This window comes from Pseudorca crassidens, chromosome 2, assembly GCF_039906515.1.
Source record: "Pseudorca crassidens isolate mPseCra1 chromosome 2, mPseCra1.hap1, whole genome shotgun sequence".
NCBI lineage: Eukaryota > Metazoa > Chordata > Mammalia > Artiodactyla > Delphinidae > Pseudorca > Pseudorca crassidens.
In genome coordinates, this window is record NC_090297.1 from 78,244,779 (window position 1) to 78,264,664 (window position 19,886).

At 36.9% G+C, this 19,886-nt stretch overlaps 1 protein-coding gene across 9 annotated transcripts in view; it reads right to left on the bottom strand.

Moving 5' to 3' along the window:
* LOC137218956 (guanylate-binding protein 6-like) overlaps positions 1-19,203 on the bottom strand; it is a 33,423-nt gene extending 14,220 nt beyond the window's left edge. For 8 of the 9 annotated variants that reach the window (XM_067726826.1, XM_067726823.1, XM_067726822.1 and 5 more), the window contains exons 1-8: positions 19,050-19,203; positions 7,539-7,755; positions 6,611-6,738; positions 4,249-4,358; positions 3,850-4,046; positions 2,250-2,495; positions 1,217-1,497; positions 276-488 (exon numbers count right to left, since the gene is read on the bottom strand). In XM_067726826.1, the coding sequence (XP_067582927.1) occupies positions 276-488; positions 1,217-1,497; positions 2,250-2,495; positions 3,850-4,046; positions 4,249-4,358; positions 6,611-6,738; positions 7,539-7,728 (1,365 nt within the window). In that variant the 5' untranslated portion in view covers positions 7,729-7,755; positions 19,050-19,203. The remainder of the gene's footprint in view (positions 1-275; positions 489-1,216; positions 1,498-2,249; positions 2,496-3,849; positions 4,047-4,248; positions 4,359-6,610; positions 6,739-7,538; positions 7,756-19,049) is intronic. The other variant, XM_067726821.1, reaches the window with a different exon arrangement.
* Between the last annotated feature and the right edge of the window lie 683 nt (positions 19,204-19,886).

Consider the following 19,886-nt stretch of genomic DNA (forward strand, 5'->3'; position numbering starts at 1 on the left):
TAGATCGTCTGCACTTGGCACATCAAAAAGCATGTTGTTGGATGAAGAAATGAACAATTTCTGTTCTGTCTCGTGAACTTTAGAAATCCATAGTCATTTTGGGGGAATGGACATTTCTCCTCAGGAATAAAGAACATTGTATGGACCTCAAGAGCTAAAACTGTCATGATATGCCCATGCTCTCTCATTACCCACACCTGGTGCTGTGCTCTCAGATTTTCAGGAACCCCCCTTGACTCTATTCTGTAGACTCCCATGCTCCCCTTATTCCTCACCTTCACTCCTTTCCTGGGCACTTGGCAATACTCGCTTTCAACCATTCCCTTTGCTTTCCTGTAGAGTTCATGACCTCCAGGAACAGAAAAAGTGCCTGCTGAAATATTTTCCATTAGGGCCTTGGAAAGCTCCTGAAGTTTAGCCTGGCAGTATTTGACAGATGCCTGTTCATTCTGCAGCAAGAAACCCTCCTTCTTATCCTTTATGATTTCCTGCAAGGGAAATGTAGAGAGATGTCACCAGAAGCAAGGAACAGAGGAGATACGTTTCCAAGGAATCTGGTAGAAGGACTGGTGTGACTGTGGTCCTCAGGAGAAAAGCATTCTGTTGGAGTACAGGGAATAAAACAGCAATCACAAGATCTGATCTACTCACAATCTTGAAAACTCTCTGTAAGACCACAGGAAAGTTTCTAAGCCTCCCTTCAGGCTCTTCATCTGAAATGTTGGAGGCACATTATCTACTCTCTGTGGTTCCTTGCAGCTGCAACATTCAGTGATTCTATATTCAATGATACAAGGAGCAACCTAAGTTGAAAATGGCCTGGAATGAAGGGCTGATAAGAGAAATTTTGGGTGCTGGTCATGGGAATGTGTTCACAGGAAGAGAAACCAGCTTCAGAATGACTTTTGGATGCTCTGGACAGCCTTGGAATCCACAGAAGTATTTACTTTATGAAGATATCTATACTGATTTTACATCAGAGTTGAGAGACATTTCCAGATAAACTGCCTGAGGCTTGGCAGAAAAAAGAAGGAAATGTAGTCCTTTGAAGCCCTATATCCCTGATGGGAACACAGACTACTTTATCCTTGAGAGAGGGATGAGCCATGGGTTCAATAAAGGCTCTGCTAGGCTTTTGACAGATGCCTCTTCATTCTGTCATATTCTCCCCTTCTTCAAGAGAAGGGGACAAATAGTAAATACTAAGAGAAATTACCACAAGATTCTTCTGGAATTCCTGATTTTCATCCTTGAAGGAGTGCTCCATGAAGATTGCAATGGCTTCCCTCTCACAGGCTGCGTGCACCTCCAGAAGCTCCTGGAGCGTGTCCGTGGGGAGCCTCAGTTGCTGGGCCATCTGCTCACTGTAGTGGTCGGCTGCCTTCTGCACGGCCGCTGAGTTCTCCAGCTGGGCCAGAGTTGTCACTGCGTTCTCCAAACAAGGTACAGCTCCAGTATTGATGGTATCCACATAGGTCACAACCAGAGTCCTCAGACCTGAATAAGCCAGGACATTTAAGGGATAAATATTAAGTTATCAGTCAATAGGCACCAGGATTCTGAGGCTACATTTCTAAGGTCTCACACACACACACACACACACACACACACACACACACACACACACACACATACCACTTCCCCCTTCTACTATCCCTACCTTCATTTCCCTACTGACTCTTCATTTTTATGGTTTTCCAGCCCACAGGGCTGAAAAAAGTTAAAAATTTACCTGTATGTAAAATACTAGGGGATATCTGAAATATTGAAAGCAAGATAGATTACAGAGGTATTAGATGAGACAGGGTATATCAGATTATATCAGATTATATTTATTCCCAATTCTGGGGCTTTGAATGGATTTTTCAGTGATTTATGGGCTAATATTTATTTTTGGACCACTGTAAACTCCCAAAATATTTTTTGTATTCTCCTTGTGAAGAACACTTACTATACAAGACTTCCCCTGAGAAAATGGAATTTTGTTTTTATACCCAGATAGTGAATTTTTTTCTTAGTGTAGGAATTTTTCAGATCAGTGGAAGCCACAGATTTCAGTGACAAAACTTGCAATTTGGGGGAGAGATTTTTAAATCTCCGAAAGTAAGATAAGTATAAAATATACACATTTCTTCATGGAGTATGAATGTCTGTAAAACCTAAATTCTATACGGAATCACACAAAACTACTGAAAAACACATATATAAAATATTCAGTGGTCCCACGGAAATGGGAAAAAGAGTCTCACGGTTCCCAGTGACTGTGATTCCCTCTCTGAGGGTCTTGGTTTTTGCATTGGTGAAGATGTAAGAACAGAAATTGTTTGTTTGTTCCAGGAATTTAGGATCCAGTTGGTCTTCAGACACATTCTCAATATCAGCTAGAAGTTCTTTGTCATTTGTTGGCCGGTCAAAGACAAAACATTTCCGTGTTGGAAAGAAATGCCTGATACACTCTCTGGGTAGATTTGATGTTTGGGCTTTGGGATTCTTGCCTGAGGGACAGAAAAACAGAGATTAGACTGGGAAGAGTCTTGGGACAAGGGAGCTAATGGTTTTTATGACAGGGATTTGTGTATCTTTGCTGTCTTCTATGTTTATAACTCCTTTAACATAGACATTCAGTACTTCTATGCATATCAAACTTATACCAATGATGTAATTCTGGAGAGAAATTTGGGGAGACTTCTGATCCAGTAAAAGAAACCTATGGCTGGTATCCCCAGACCTGCACATGGTAGAGTAGTTGTCTATTAGATGTTTACTGAACTAATGGCTAAAAGAATGAAAGGTCAAGTGTAACTTTTTGCTCTACTTAATCTCATGTAGGAATTGAGCTGTGGGACTAAAAAGAAGAGCCACAAAAAAGGGATACTGAACAATATCAGGAATATTAGGAATGACACCAGATTATTTAGGTGAAATGATTTTGATGCTAAAAAATAATTGGTACAGAGTTAGCTAATTTTTAGTAAAAAACACTGAAGGGTAAATGTACCTAAAATGTAATTTTAAGATGTCACCACTAATCAATAACCTCTTTGACATAAAGGATTATGTTTGATCTGACAGTTGTCTTCTCCCCCCTAGCCAATTTCTCAATAAATATTTAAAGAAAGCATAAACAGAAAAATGAAAACAAAAAGGAATAAATCAGAATTGTTATATCTTTCAAGATTTCGTCAGATATACCCACGGTAAATGTAACCCATTAAAATAATTTATTAATTTGTAATTAAAGCATGGGTAAATATATGGGAATTAGGAGAAAGCTGTGATATGGAATGTAAAATGAATGTTCTAAAAATTATTGCAAATATTGAAAAGGCATAGATTGAAAAGACACACACTTCTTCAGGATTACTTAGAACATGAAGTCATTTTGTAGATGATATACTATACAGGATTAGAAAGTTCCCTCTTTGAGAAAAATAATACCTAGCTATGTGAAATGCACTTTTTTTTTCATTAGATTGACTTTTCATTTTAATTTCATGTCTAACAAGTATCTTGTCAGTTTTTTTCCTCAACAAAAAAAGCAGAAGCCAAAATAGGGAACTCAAGTGTCTGGTCTTTAGAAGAATTAGCACCCATTGTAATCTGGATGCTAAGTTAAAAATGGTATGAAAAACAAATTGGTTTTGAATAATTTCACTTTACCTTACACTTTACTTTTCTTAAGAGAACTTAGACTCTAGTCCCTAGAGCTTTGCAATCCGCTTTCCAGCCACAGTTTCTACAGACTTTGATCGAGTCTCAAATACAAATGCAGCCCCAGAGATGGTGGACGGTGTGTAGTAGATCCCACCCTCTATTGGACCATCCACTGTCCAGACCATGCTCTGATACCTGGAATCAGCTTCAAGGCATTCTCCAGGTATTCATCTTCTGTGATAGGGTGACCGTTTAACATCAGTTCCAGGGTGAAATCCCGTACAGTCCAGATAAAGTCTGGAAAGAAACTCACAAACTCTGTGGAATCTTCTAGTACACCAGATCTTGAAGAGGACTTGGCCCTGATGAGTTCTGTGAGCTCTGTCACATAACTAGGAACTTGGTCAAGGAAAAGAAAACCCCTACACACAATTCCCACATTTCCCTAATTAAAAAGTATTATAATCACTCTCTTTTGCCGTGAGTCCCCTCCACTCCACTAAAGGCAGCTAAATAACAGGGAAGGAGAAACTGACTCTATCTCCATTCCCAAAAACTCAATGAAACTTGGTGGTTCAGTTCCTGGAAGGATACTGCAGTTGTTCCAAGGCCTGGTGGTTGATGGTGTTCATGCTGTTGTAGACAAAGCTGCTACATAGAAGCACAGTCAGGGCAAAGATCCACGAGTCATTCTTAGGGTCACCCTAGAAAGCACATTTGAACACAAGACTTAGGAGTTTACTCCTAAATTAGAAATTCATTCATACACTTATTCTATCATATTTTCATTTATTATTTCAGCTGACATACTCACCATGCAAAGAAATTGTTTGAAGAGAAACATAAATACAGATAACAGCTTTGACAATTACAAAGACATTTTTATGTTTCCAATTTTTTCATATATAAAATCCTTCTTATCTTCATAGTGCTTTTTTTCCCCTCAATTGGATGAAGTAAAATAACATATACATAAAATCGAGTACAGTACTTGGTGTGTAATTATGTATTCAATGATGACTGTTAGCACTTATTTATTCTACAAATATTTATTAATCATAGCCCATATAAAATATACCACAGTTGGCATAACTGGGTATTTAAATTATATCCAATCAGTAAATATCTGCAAGTAGTTACTGAATGATCCCTACTGTTTCTTAGATTTCAAAAAGCCATGTTAAAAATGACAATTATTCCTTTCAAGATGCCTATTTCAAAGCAGTGACAAACATCCATAACAATAAATGTAACAAAGATGACAATACCTATAAAAAGCTTACATCTTAGTAGTGTATATAAGCAGTTGAACTTATAGCTATAATATTAAATTAAAATTTGTCAAGGAAGAATAGAGCTATGAAAGCTGGAGAAAGAATCTATGATATGAAAGCCTCCTCAAAGTCTTGAACTGAGTATTAAAGGATTGGTTGAATGTGGAATTGAAGAAATGAAGGTGGTCCCATAGACAGAAACACTCACAGAAGCAAAATTAGACATGGGAGAATACAGGGGTCTTGTAATGAAAATAGAGTCATTTCATTTGACTGGAGCAGAGGTTGAGTGGAGAAGTACATTTGAGCTCTAGTGCAGCCTGATGAAGGACCTTAAAGGCCAGGCTAATTTGTTTGTATAAATCATAGCACTGTCTAAGTAATAGCATAAATCCAGAGATCATTTCTACTATAACGGTTGTGAAGCTATTCCCTAGAACAAATGCAAAAACTGTGATTCATGTCAAGAACAGTCTATATTGGAGTTTGGGGGGGAAATAATCTATTCATCACTTTATTTCCCCAAAATGCAATTTTTAAAAATAATCAATTAGGATAAGAAGAAGTGGTATTTATGACAAACAATAAATTATTTCAACAACAAGACTATATCATTGCTTGATATATGATTTTAAATAAATACAGAATTTCTAATTCTCCTTTGGGAAGAAATAGAAAGCTATAGAAATTTAGATACTATTTCCAAATAAGTCTCAAAGTAAGTGGAAAAAAAGTAATTTATTTCATCCATTAGTAGAAAGCTAAAATACCAAAAATCCATCTTAAAATGTTTCTTGTAGGACAAACACATGCCTTTATAGAAACAGCACATTCAGAGGTATCTTACAGCATTCTACAATGCTCTGTGAGTAGTTGATGAACTTCATCATAGAAAATATAAACCCATCTCTTAACTCTAACCCTCAAATACATTCTTCATCTGGTAGCTAAGAAGGTGAATCAGAAAACTTTCCTCACTCCCAGGTTGATGTTTCTCCACTTTCTTACCAAGGCATCCTTACACTTAACTGTCAATTATGGAAACTGTGAGGTGCTGCCTGGATCACGTTTCAAGACTGAAGGACTTAGTCCCCCAGCTGTTGGGAGTGCTGGTGAAAGACAGTCTTCAGGTGTCAGGCCTCTTAATTAGAAAGGCTTCCAGAGCAGGCTTCCAATAATTTATCAGCACCCTTGTCCCAGCTCAGGATAACTCAAAAGGACCTTTCAATCTAGAGCTCACATGGAATTGACAGAAGTTGGAGATTGCAACGCAGCACTTCTTCCTCTCTCCAACCTGCTTCTTTACCAATCATACTTTATTAAACCCGACTGCATATGTGCGGCCTTGTCAACTGGACTAAAGACTCTTTGAGGACAGGACATTTATTTTGGTCAGTGATATCTACAGTACTAAGTCCAAAGGTCTAGAATTCAGTTGTTCAACAATTATTTATTAAATGTAATCAAGTCATCCACACAGTGCCAAGAAATAAAAGATTTTATCTAACATACCATGATACATTACCTAGAAGTGAGATTCAAACAAACCATAGTCTGCCTCCTTTACTATAGGTGATTTCTAGACTTTACAAATAGACAACAGCAGTTAAATGTCTATGATCATCAAGCAATAAGGAGAAAATCCAGAATAAAAAGGATTTATCTGTGATTTTCTGCCTTACCTTTTCCACATCGCCCAGGCCCTCTGTGTCCAGAAGGACCAGGGTATGGTCTGACTTGGAAGGGTGAGGCACACACCACATCCAGATGCCCTTTGTTTTAGACTGCACTGTAGAGCCCAGAGGGAAACCTGCAAGGGGAGGGGAGAAAGCAACATTCAGTTACAGCAGATAATCTAAGCAGCCCAGGGGCTACAAAGTCAGACTTACTGGAGTTTAAGTACCCCAGCATACAACATGGTGCTTTCTCTATTTCCTCAAGAATGTCCTACTTTGTCTGTCACCTATTTCAAGGAGGAGGGGATATTAATTGTGAGAATGACTCCAAGCAAGGGATCAACAAGGAGACAAAGAGGTATCCATGAATCAGACAAAACAGAGGTCTCAGGTAACCATAAGAAGAGTATTTTGAAGGAATGGTGAGGTTCAGAGACAGAGAGAAGTGGATTGCAGTAAAATATGGGCAGGTAAAAAAGTGGAAAAAAGAAATTGAGATTATACTTTTTGCCAGACAAAATAATTTTTGAAAAGGGTAAGAGGTATTAGCCACAATAGGATATGAAGTCCAGGAAGGGTTTTTAAGATAATACATAATGAAACATCTTTATATGTTGATGAGAATATCCCATAGAAAAGCAAAATGTGTTTCGAGAGAGAGAGAAGACACAATTGCAAGAGCCCAGTACTTAAGCAGGTAGAAGAAGGTAGGATTTTTTGCATACATAGGAGAAATATTGCTTTATAGGAATAAAACAAAAAATATGATAACAGATCACAATAAGGTAGTGATTTAGTGGTGAGAATTAGAAGTGAAACGGTGGCTTATTGAGAGGAATTTGGTTCTCCCTTCACATGACCAGGGAAGAAAATTAAGAGGCTGAGATATCAGCTAGAGTCAAACAAATGGATCCTGACCAAGTATAACACTCACCATTGTTCTGTCCTTTAAGACGGTTCATCAAGTAGGATTTGCCTGTACGATACAGTCCTACAATGGCCACCACCACCAATGGCTGTGAAATCTTCTCAAGAATCTGTAGAGCTTCCTGGTTCACTGACAGCAGCTCATTGTCATTTTCCACCAGACAAATGGGGTCCATCATGTTGGGTCCAGATGCCATGGCAACCTGCTAACCTAGAAGTGATTCCTAGTAGAAATAAGATTATAAAGTCATTCCCTAACTCAGAGTCATACAAGCACTTGTCAACGTTGGACTTGGTAAGAATTCTGTACTTTCCATGAGACGAAAGCTAACCTAGAATTAGCAGACTACAGAGGCTTCCCTCCATCATTCCCTCAAATCTCTGATGAGGTTTGTAGTGAAACACAGGCTATTATCACTCTCTATAATTTTACTTCAATAATAATAATAAAATTCAAGTTATTGTTACTACACACTGAAGGCCTAGAATATACCAAGCCCTATGATACATAAAGTACATACCCACCTAAACGCATACTTAAAAGAACCAACCATGCTATTAGAGACATGGAACATTCAGCTTCATCCCCCAACCTCTGGGGATCAGAGAACAGCTGAAAGTTGTGTAATCATCAATGACTAATTGTTTAATCAACCATCCCTATTTAATGAAGACTTCATTTAAAAAACTGAAAAACCCTAATTAAAAGGGTTCAGAGAGATTCTGACTTGATGACCATGGAGGTGGTCAAAGGATGGCATGTCTAGAGGGGACATGGAAGCTCCACAACCCTTTCTTACCTTTCTCTATGCATTTCTTCTATCTTGCTGTTCCTGGGTTGTATCCTTTTTTAATAAACCAGTAATCTAGTAAGTAAACTGTTTTTCCTGATTTCTGTAAACCATCCTAGCAAATTATTGAAACTGAAGAGGAGATGGTGGGAACCTCCAATGTATAGCCAGTTAGAAGTCCAGGTGACAACCTAGACTTGCAATTGGCATTTGAACTGGGGGGCAGTCTTGTGGGACTGAGCCCTTAACCTGTGGGGTATGGACTAACTCTTGGAAATTAGTGTCAGAAATGCTTAGTGTGAAAAAAATGCCCAGATATGTGGTGACCAGAAGTGAAGTATGGAGAATAGAAAGTTGAGAGGAGAAATTGAATTTTTCCTTTTCAGGGTGGAGACAAACAATAGATGATCAAAAGACCCAAGGAGAGAAACTTTGGGAAATTAAGATATTTAAAAGCAGCATATACAGGGGAAAACTGAAAAGGCACACACAGGTTCAGGGAAGATGCATGCTCAGAAAAGCCTAAAAGGACTTTATGGTTTCTCTTTAGCTTAATCCCAAGCCTCAAAACCAAGGGCCAGTTTAGTGAAAGAATTCCTTGGCACAAAGCCAGTATGCAAAGAATGGGAAAGTTAGCTGCTTTTATAAATGCCCAATTTTCAACAAAAGCAACAACAAAACAAAAATCACAAGGCATACAAAGAAATGTATGCCCATTCAAGGCATACAAAGAAAATGTGGCCCTTTCAAAGGAAGAAAATAAAGTAGTATGAAACACCCCTGAAGAAATACATGCACTAAGTGTTCTAGGCAAAGACTTTGAAATAACTTTCTTAAATATGCTCAGAAAGCTAAATGAAAACACAAAGAACTAAAGAATACCAGAAAAACAATATGTGGGGACTTCCCTAATGGCCCAGTGGTGAAGAATTTGCCTTCCAATGTAGGGGACACAGGTTCGATCCCTGGTTGGGGAACTAAGATCTCACATGCTGCAGGGCAACTAAGCCCATGTGCCTCAACTACTGAGCCCGTGCGGCACAACTAAAGAGCCCGCATGCCTCAACTACAGAGCCCACGCGTTCTGGAGCCTGCACACCACAACTAGAGAGCCTGCATGGTGCAACTACTGAGCCCATGTGCTATGGAGCCCATGCACTACAACTAGAGAGAAGCCTGCATGCCACAACAAAAGATCCCACATGCTGCAACTAAAACGTGAGACAGCCAAACATTAAATAAATAAATAAGCTGTAACTCCATCCCATCCACACATTTCTAAAAAAAAAAGAAAGAAAAGAAAAACAATATGTGAACAAAATTTTAAAATCAACAAAGTGATAAAAATAATAAAAAGGAACCCAGTAGAAATTCTGAAACCGGAAAATACAATAACTGAATTTAGAAATTTTCTAGATGGGATTAGACTTATGCAGTCAAAAGAAAGAATCAGCAAACTTAAAGCTAAGATATCTGAAGTTATAAAGCCTCAGGAGCAGAAGGAAGAAAGAATTTTTTAAAGTAATATAGCCTAAGAGATTTATGGGATATTGTCAAGTAGACAGATACATGCATTACGGAAGTCACTGAAGCATAAGTGGAGAGGCAGGGCAGAGAGATTCTTTGAGGAAATAATCACTAAAAATTCCCAATGTGATGAAAAAACATGAATCTACAAATGCAAGAAGTTCAACAACTCAAATAGGATAAATAATTAGAGACCCATGCTGAAACGTATTATAATAAAACTGTCAAAAGACAAAGAGAGAATCTTGAAATCAACAAGAAAGAAGCAACTCATCACAACCCACCACCCAAAAGAATTCGAAAGAGAAGAACAAACAAAGCCCAAAGTCAGCAGAGGGAAGGAAATAATAAAGATCAGAGAGGAAATAAATAAAATAGGGATCAAAAAACAATAGAACAGATCAACAAAACCAAGAGCTGGCTTTTTGAAAGGATAAACAAAATTGACAAACCTCTAGCCAGGCTCACCAAGAAAAAAAGAGAGGACCGAAATAAACAAAAAAGAAATGAAAGAGGAGAAATAACAACTGCAACCTAAGAAATACAAAATAACATAAATGGATACTATGAATAGTTATATGCCAACAAATTGAACAACCTGGAAGAAACTGACAAACTTCTAGAGACATAGAGACTGCCAAGTCTGAATCAAGAAAAAACAGACAATTTGAACAGACCGATCGCTAGAAGTGAAATAGAATCTGTAAAAACAAGCAAACAAACAAAAAATCTACCATAAAACAAAAATCCAGGACTGGATGGCATCACTGAGGAATGCTACCAAACATATAAAGCAGAACTTATACCTATCCTTCTCTAACAATTCCAAAAATTGAAGAGGGAACACTCCCAAATTCATTCTATGAGGCCACCATTTCCCTGATACCAAACCAGACAAAGGCACCACAAATAAAGAAAATTACAGGCCAATATCTTTGATGAATATATATGCAAAAATCCTCAACAAAATATTAACAAACTGAAATCAACAATACATAAAAAGAATCATACACCATGATCAAGTTGGATTCATTCCAGTGTCACAAGTATGGTTCAATACAGGCAAATCAATGTGTTACACCACATTAACAAAAGGAAAGACAAAAATCACATGATCAATTAACTAGATGCAGAAAAAGCATTTGACAAAATTCAATATCCATTCAGGATAAAAACTCTTGTCAAAGTGGGTATAGAGGAAGCATATCTCAACATAATAAAGTCCATTTATGAGAAACCCATAGCCAATATAATACTTAACAGTGAAAACTTGAGAGCCTTCCACTAAATTCAGGAACAAGACAAGGATGCCTACTCTCATCACTTCTCTTCAACATAGTATTGGAAGTCCTAGCCACAGCATTCAGACAAGAAAAAGAAATAAAATGTATCCAAATTGGAAAGGAAGAGGTAAAATTGTTACTATTTGCAGATGACATGATACTCTCTGTATAGAGAACCCTAGAGTCTCCACCCAAAAACTATTAGAACTAATAAATGAATTCAGCAAGGTTTCAGGATACAAGATTAATATACAGAAATCTCTTGCATTTCTATACACTAATAAAGAAATATTAGTATGAGAAAATAAAGATATCTCATTTAAAATCACATCAAAAATAAAATAAAATATCTAGGAATAAACTTAACAAAGGAGTTGAAGACTATACTCCGAAAACTATAAAATATTGATGTAGGAAATGAAGATGATTCAAAGAAATGGAAAGACATCCAGTGCTCTTGGATTGGAAGAATTAATGTTATTAAAATGGCCATACTACCAAAGCAATCTACAAATTTAATGCAATCTCTATCAAAGCATTTTTCACAGAACTAGAGCAAACAATCTGAAAATTTATATGGAACCATGAAAGATCCTGAATTGCCAAAGCAATCCTGAGAAAAAAGAGTAGAGTTGAAGGTATAACCCTCTCAGCCATCAGACTACATGATAAAGCTACAGTAATCAAAATGACATGGTACTGGCACCAAAAAACAACATGTAGCTCAATGGAACAGCATAGAGACCCCAGAAATAAGCCCACACTCATATGGTCAATTAATCTGTGACAAAGGAGGAAAGAATATACAATGCAGAAAAGACAGTCTTTTCAACAAGTGGTGCGGCGAAAACTGGAAAGCCACATGTAAAATAATGAAATTAAAACATTCCCTCACACCACATATTTAAATAAATTCAGAATGGTTTAAAGACCTAAATGTAAGACGTGAAACCTTGAAACTCCTAGAAGAGAACATAGGTGGAACATTCTGACATCAATTGTAGCAATATTTACTTAGATCAGTCTCCTAAGGCAAAAGAAATCAAAGCAAAAATAAACAAATAAGACATAATTAAATTTAAAAGCTTTTGCATCGCAAAGGAAACCATCAACAAAACGAAAAGACAACCTACAGAATGGGAGAAAATATTTGCAAATGATGTGACCAACAAGGGGTTAATATCCAAAATATACAAACAACTCATAAAACTCAACCTCAAAAAGCAAACAATTCAATCAAAAAGTGCACAGAAGACTTGAGTAGACGTTTTTCCAAAGAACATATACAGATGGCTAATAGGAACATGAAGAAATGCCCAACATCACTAATTACTAGAGAATTGCAAATCAAAACCACAATGAGCTATCACCTTACACCAGTCAGAATGGCTATCATCAAAAAGATCACAAATGACAAATATTGGAGAGCATGTGGAGAAAAGGGAACACTCATACACTGTTGGTAGGAGTGTAATTTGATGCAGCCATTAAGGAAAACAGCATAGAGATTCCTTAAGAAACAAAAAATAGAACTACCATATGATCCAGCAATCCCATGCCTGGGTATATATCCAGAAAAAATGAAAACTCTAATTCAAAAAAGATACATACACTCCAATGTTTATAGCAGCACTGTTTACAATAGTTAAGGCATGGAAGCAACCCAAGTGCCCATCAACAGATGACTGGATTAAGAAGTTGTAGTATATAGACAATGGAATATTATTTGGCAGTAAAAAGAATGAAATACTGCCATTTGCAGCAACATGGATGGACCTAGAGAATATTGTGTTTAGTGAAATAAGTGAAACAGAGAAAGAGAAATAATATCAGTTATGTGTGGAAACTAAAAAATAATACAAATGAATGTATATTCAGAAACAAATACAGAAACAAAGTCACAGATGTAGAAAACAAACTTGTGGTTACCAAAGGGGAGAGAAAAGAGGGGAGGAACAAATTAGGGGTATAGGACTAACAGATAAAAAGTACTATGTATAAAATAGATAAGCAACAAGGATATACTGTATAGCACAGGGAATCACACCCATTATCTTATAATAACCTTTAATAAAATATAATCTACAAAAATACTGAATCATTATGCTGTATGCCTGAAACTAACACAATATTGTAAATTAACTATACTTCAATTTTTTAAAAAAAAATTTTTTTAAGAAAAAAGAACTCTTTCCATAAAAACTGCTCTCAAAAATGAGGTAGAGCTTAAGACATTTCCAGGTAAAGAAAGGCTGAGATATCCATTACTACTAGACCTGTCCTGGTAGAAATGCTAAAGGGTTGAAATAAAGGACACTAGACAGTAACCAGAAAACCATATGAATATAGAAAGATCTCTGGGAAAGGGAATTTATCAGTAAATATAAAAACCTGTATTATTGTAATTGGGGGTTTAATTACACTTTTTCTACAGTATATAAGAAACAAATACATAAAAATTATAAATCTATGTTAATGGATAGACAATATATAAAGATGTAATTTTGTCATTAATAACATAAAGTGGAGGAAGGAAGAGCAATGAAAAAGTAGAGTTTTTGTATGCATTTGAACTTAAGTTGGCACCTTTTCAAAATAGATATTATAAGAGTGTTACTGTAATCACCTCAGCCATCACAAAGAAAATATCTATAGAATATACACAAAAGGAAATACAAAGGGAATCAAAATATGTCACTACAAAAAAAATCAACTAAACATAAAAGAAGGCAGAAATGAAGAAAATTAGAAATAAAAATCAATAAGACATATAGAAAATAAATACGAAAATGGCAAAAATAAGTTCTTCCATATCAGTACTTACTTTAAATGCAGATAGATAAAACTCCCCCTAACAAATGTAAATGGATTAACTCTCCAATGAAAAGGCATAGATTGGCAGAATGGATGTTTTTTTAAAAGTGCTCCAACTACATGTTGTCTAACTCACTTTAGATCTAAGGACACACACAGGTTAAAAGTGAAAGAATGGAAGAAGATATTCTATGCAAATCGCAGTGAAAAGAGAGCTGGGGTGGTTATACCTACATGAGGCAAGAGAGAATGAATGTACTTCAAACATTATTAAAAGAGACAGAGAAGGACATTATGAATAGGTAAAAGAGTCAAGTCACTGGAATATAAAACAATTCTAAATATATATGCCTCAAACATCAGAGCTCCAAAATATATGAAGCAAGCATTGACAGAATTGAGCAACAGAGCACTCAAGAATAACAGGAGACTTTAAAACCCTACTTTCAATAATGGGTAGAAAAACCAGACAGAAGATCAATAACAAAATAGAGGACTTGAACAACACTACAGATTAGTTGGACCTAACAGACATATATGGCACACTCCTATTCAACAACAGGAGAATACACATTTTCCCAGGTGTGCATGGAATACTTCCAAGGATAGACAATATTTTGGGCCACAAAACAAACCTTAAATTTTAAAAAGTCTGAAATCATACAAAGTATCTTTTCTGATCACAGTGGAATAAAACTAGAAACTAATAGCTAGAGTAAAACTGGAAACCTCACAAGCATGTGGAAAATAAACAACACACTCTTAACCAACGGGTCAAAGAAGAAATTCCAAGAAATATTAGTTAATATTTAGAGACAAATGAGAATGAAAGCACAACATAACAAAACTTATAATATGTAGCAAAAGCAATACTAAGACGGAAAGTTATAACTGTAAATGATTGCAATAAAAACGAAAAAACCTCAAGTCAACAACCTAAGTTTACTACTTAAGTAACTAGAGAAAGAAACAAGGTTCAGGGCTAGCAGAATGAAGGAAATAATAAAGATTAAGCAGAAATAAACAACAGCAAAGCAATAGACAAAATTTTAAAAAGCAAGCATTGGTTCCTCAAAAAGATCAGCAAAATTGACAAACCTTGAGCTAGACTGACTAAGAAAAAAAGAGAAGTCATATTACTAAAAACAGATATCAAAGTGGGATACTTCTTGGACGATGGCGGAAGAGTAAGACGCAGAGATCACCTTCCTCCCCACAGATACACCACATCTACAAGTGGAACAACTCCTACAGAATAAAAATTTACAAATTAAAAAAAAAAAACAGCAAAAAAAATGTGATTCATAAATAGGCAAAGGACCTGAACAGACATTTCTCCAAAGATACACAAATAGCCAATAGACACATCAAAGGATGCCTAACATCACTAATCATTAGGGGAATATGAATCAAAAGCACAATGAGATACCACCTCACACCAATTACGGTGGCTATTACCAAAAAAAAAAAGGCAAACAAGTGCTGGCCAGGATGTAGAAAAATTGGAACCCTTGTGCATTGCTAGTGGGAATGTAAAATGATGCAACCACTGTGGAAAACACTATGGTGGTTCACCAAAAAATTCAACATAGAACTACTATTTGATCCAGCAATTCCACTTCAGGGTATATACACAAACGTATTAATAGCAGGGACTTGAACAGATATTTGTACACCAATGTTCACAGCAGCAGTATCTAAATTAGCCAAGAGGTGAAACAGCGCAAATGTCCATCAAGGGATGAATGGATAAACAAAATGTGGCAAGTCATACAATGGAATATTATTCAGCTATAAAAAGAATGAAATTCTAATATGTTACATTGATGAACTTTGGAGACATTATTCTAACTGAAATAAGCCAGACACAAAAGGAAAAATATAATATGATTCCTCTTATATGAGCTACCTAAAATAGTCAAATGAATAGACAGTAAGTAGAATAGTGTCTAGCACGGGCTGCAGGGAGAGGGAATGAGGAGTTTTTGTTTATTTAAAGGGTACTGAGTTCCCATTTGGGATGGTGAAAATATCTGGAGTTGGATAGTGGTGATAGTTGCACAACTATGTGAATGTACTTAGTACCCCTGAACTAAGTAAAATGGTTAAAATGGTAAATTTTATGTTAAATATATTTTTTCACAATAAAAAGTTTAAAAAAAAAAGCAGACAATCTATTTTTCTGTGCCATGCTACTGCAACCAATTAATTGGCAGAATAATCTTCTGCAAAGACATTGGTTATCCTATAAGTTCCTTTATCAATAGCCAGTGGTAGCTTTCAAGTGACCATCATACACCAAAATGTGCTAACACTTTAGTGTGATCCTATGTGCTCATCTTTTACCTGCAGGTATAGAAGAGTGTTAAGTAGAAGAAGCAGCAGCTGTGTGGGAATGAGGTCAATAAAAAGGATGCAGCCTCCCTTTCAAAAAGAGAAGGCAGGAGACAGGAGAATGTCTTGTATCTTAAGGGATTCAGGCTGAAGTACTTAGCTGAGAAGGGTCAGGTTTTTTTGCAACTTAGTCCCAGAAATGAGAATAAGAATAAAAATGCAAATATCATTTTATATTACATTGAGAGAGATATACATATATTTAGAGAGAGAAAGCAAATCTAGCAAGAGATCACCACTGGGTAAAGCTAGGTGAAAAGGATATGGGATTTCCTTGTCATTGTTTTCCAAGGCAAAGTTTGATTTGAAAAATTAAGTATTAAAAGCACAATTATACCATGGGTCTCCTAGCATATTTTTGATTGCTATTATATTAAAAGTTTCCTATAATATCTATGCATGTTTCATTATCAGAATATACAAACATGATATAATATTCAAATATCTCAAATATTCAGTTTTATATTTATAGGTCAAGTATTCAAGATACATCTAATATTATCAAAAAAAAACCCGGAGAAAACAGCTCTATCAGTTACTACTCATGTGGCCTTAAACAAGGAGTCTCACCTAGACAATTTTAAAGATTGGGGGTGGTGGTGGTGGTGGGATGAACTGGGAGACTGGGATTGACATATATACACTAATATGTATAGAATAGATAACTAATAAGAACCTGCTGTATAAAAATAAATAAATAAAATTAAATTAAAAAAAAAAGATAATTATAGGGGTAATGTGAGAAAAATTATAGGTCCCGCCTGGAGAATGTTTTGATAATAAAATTAAATACTATAATCTTATATCTGAGCATAGCATGCGACACGAAATAGGATTTCAGTACATGTTTGTTGAATTAGATGGAGATTTATCCATAATAATTGCACTGAACAAGTTGGTCCATTGGGTGCATTTGAACACAGTCTGTGAACTCTAGGTTACTAAGAAACAAGGCCTACAAATAGAAATTTTTTATCAGAGCAAAGCAGCAAGCAAATTCAAACACTGCTCCTGTACCATCTCCTTTTGTCTAATTCTTCAGTGTGGGGAGTAAAGAATACAAAGGAAAACATGGGCCTCTAGCAGCTACATTATAATTTCTGCAGTTGTCCAGTCCCCTCTTTAGAGTGAAGACTAAAGGAAGCTGTAGGAAGATGTGAGAGGAATAACTGCAAACAACTTTATACATGGAATCTAAAAAAAAAAAAAAATGGTCATGAAGAACCTAGGAGCAAGATGGGAATAAAGACGCAGACCTACTAGAGAATGGACTTGAGGACACAGGGAGGGGGAAGGGTAAGCTGGGACAAAGTGAGAGAGTGGTAGTGTATATATGGACATATATACACTACCAAATGTGAAATAGATAGCTAGTGGGAAGCAGTCGCATAGCACAGGGAAATCAGCTCGGTGCTTTGTGACCAGCTAGAAGGGTGGGATAGGGAGGGTGGGAGGGAGGCAGACGCAAAAGGGAAGAGATATGGGGATAATATGTGTATGTATAACTGATTCACTTTGTTATAAAGCAGAAACTAACACACCACTGTAAAGCAATTATACTCCAATAAAAACGTTAAAAAAAAAAGACCCCACCCGTTCAAAGGGCTAAAAATAAGATAAAAGGGGGAATCAAAAAACCCTGCAGGGGTGCCCCACACTCTCCTCTGAGTGTTTCCTTTTGCCTTTGCCTCAATAAACTGCTTCTTTGTTCTCTTTGCTCCAAAAAAACAAAAAACAAAAAAAAAAACAGATCTGTGATTTCTTAGCAGTGAAGAGGCTACAGAATTTTTAACTTCAATTAACAAAGTACAACTGTTCAGTCCTGCTTAGGAGTGGTTTTCAAAATTTGATCTACAGAAGAATCATCCAGAGGGGTTGTTAAACCCAAATTGTATAGATTTTTTAAATGCTACAAAAGACTCCAATGTAACTATGAAAAACAAACCAACAAACACAAGGGCGTGGGGGAGAAGAGAGAGGGAAGAGAGAGAGGAGGGGGAGCCAGAGAGAGAGAAGGAAAAAGAGAGAGTTTTGAAGAGATTTTTAATTTTTAACTAATAAAAAATCAGCTATGTGGGAACTAAATTTATCTCTACATAGATATTTTCAGAGCTCTCACTACGAAGCTTTCTTAAGTATGACTGATAGAAAGATTAAAAGAAACAATCTCTTCAGATGATAATTGCCTATAACCTCCTTGGCAGAGACTGTCTTTTTTTTTTTTTTTTTTTTGCTGTACGCGAGGCTCTCACTGTTGTGGCCTCTCCCATTGCGGAGCACACAGGCTCTGGACGCGCAGGCTCAGCGGCCATGGCTCACGGGCCCAGCCGCTCCACGGCATGTGGGATCTTCTCGGACCAGGGCACGAACCCGTTTCCCCTGCATCGGCAGGCGGACTCTCAACCACTGCGCCACCAGGGAAGCCCCGCACAGACTGTCTTATTCTCTGAATTCTAATGCCAGCCACAGAGCTGGATAAAGCAAGACAGGCAAACTCCCATGAGGACTCTTTCGAGGAGCAGCACATCCAGGGAGACAGAGTGTGCCCGTCACTTTGCAGACCTTACTGATCCAGAGAAGCTGAGCGTCCTCCAAACTGAAGCCAGCCATAGACCTCTGCACCCCAGACAATAGGCAACCTACCCTCTCTCAATTGTCACTTTGAATCAGAAATCAATTTGGGGTTGCACATAAAAGAGATAGACATACCTGCTCCACACACACCAAGAACAGTTCCAGTTGCCTCTCACCTGTTGCTCACTTGCTCCTTGCACCTTTCTGTCCCTCCTTTATCAAAGCTAAAACAGACTGAGCAAGCCAGTCTCCCCTTCCAGTAGAGTAACGGGATAAAACTGAAATTGAAAGTAATTCACGCTGTTTTTGAGACAGCAGAGTCATGCCCGATTTAGTGACTACAGCACAAATATGCGGGTGGGGTGCAAGGTGAGAGGAAGTTAGAAAAATCCAGTCACCCAACAGTCACATCCTAACACATTCCACCAGCTTTCTTTGGGCCCTCCCCACATTGAAGACTTCCCTGGCCTCTCTTCTTGATACACCTCTCTCCCGGGTGTAAGGTTGCTTATGGTGGCTTACGTCTCCTTGACAAACAAGAAAATTAGAAAATCCATGGCACAAATGTAAGCAAAGCAGTATAAACTAAGTATATTTCAAGTATTTTTCTCTTAGCGAGGATTCCTGAGTGCTTTGTTTAGTGAAGAGCTCTTAACATTTTAACCTGTTCCCTAATATATATAAATATTTAATGAAACAAGTATCTTTTATAATAATTAGAAAATAAAGATAAGTAAAGATGAAAATGAATAACCCTTCATGGTATTATCCTGGGATGCTCACTACTGGCTTGGCATTCTTGTACTTCCCCAAAACATGACCCTCTCCTAACACAGGTACAGCTCCTTTTCTACAGAAGTTTAGCCAATTGGACCAGTTTCAAAGGGATTTATTCAGTCAGATAAGAAAGTGATTGGGTGTGCCTGTTTGTTAGTGAGGAAGGAAATGGAACAGTTTATAAGAGAAAAATGC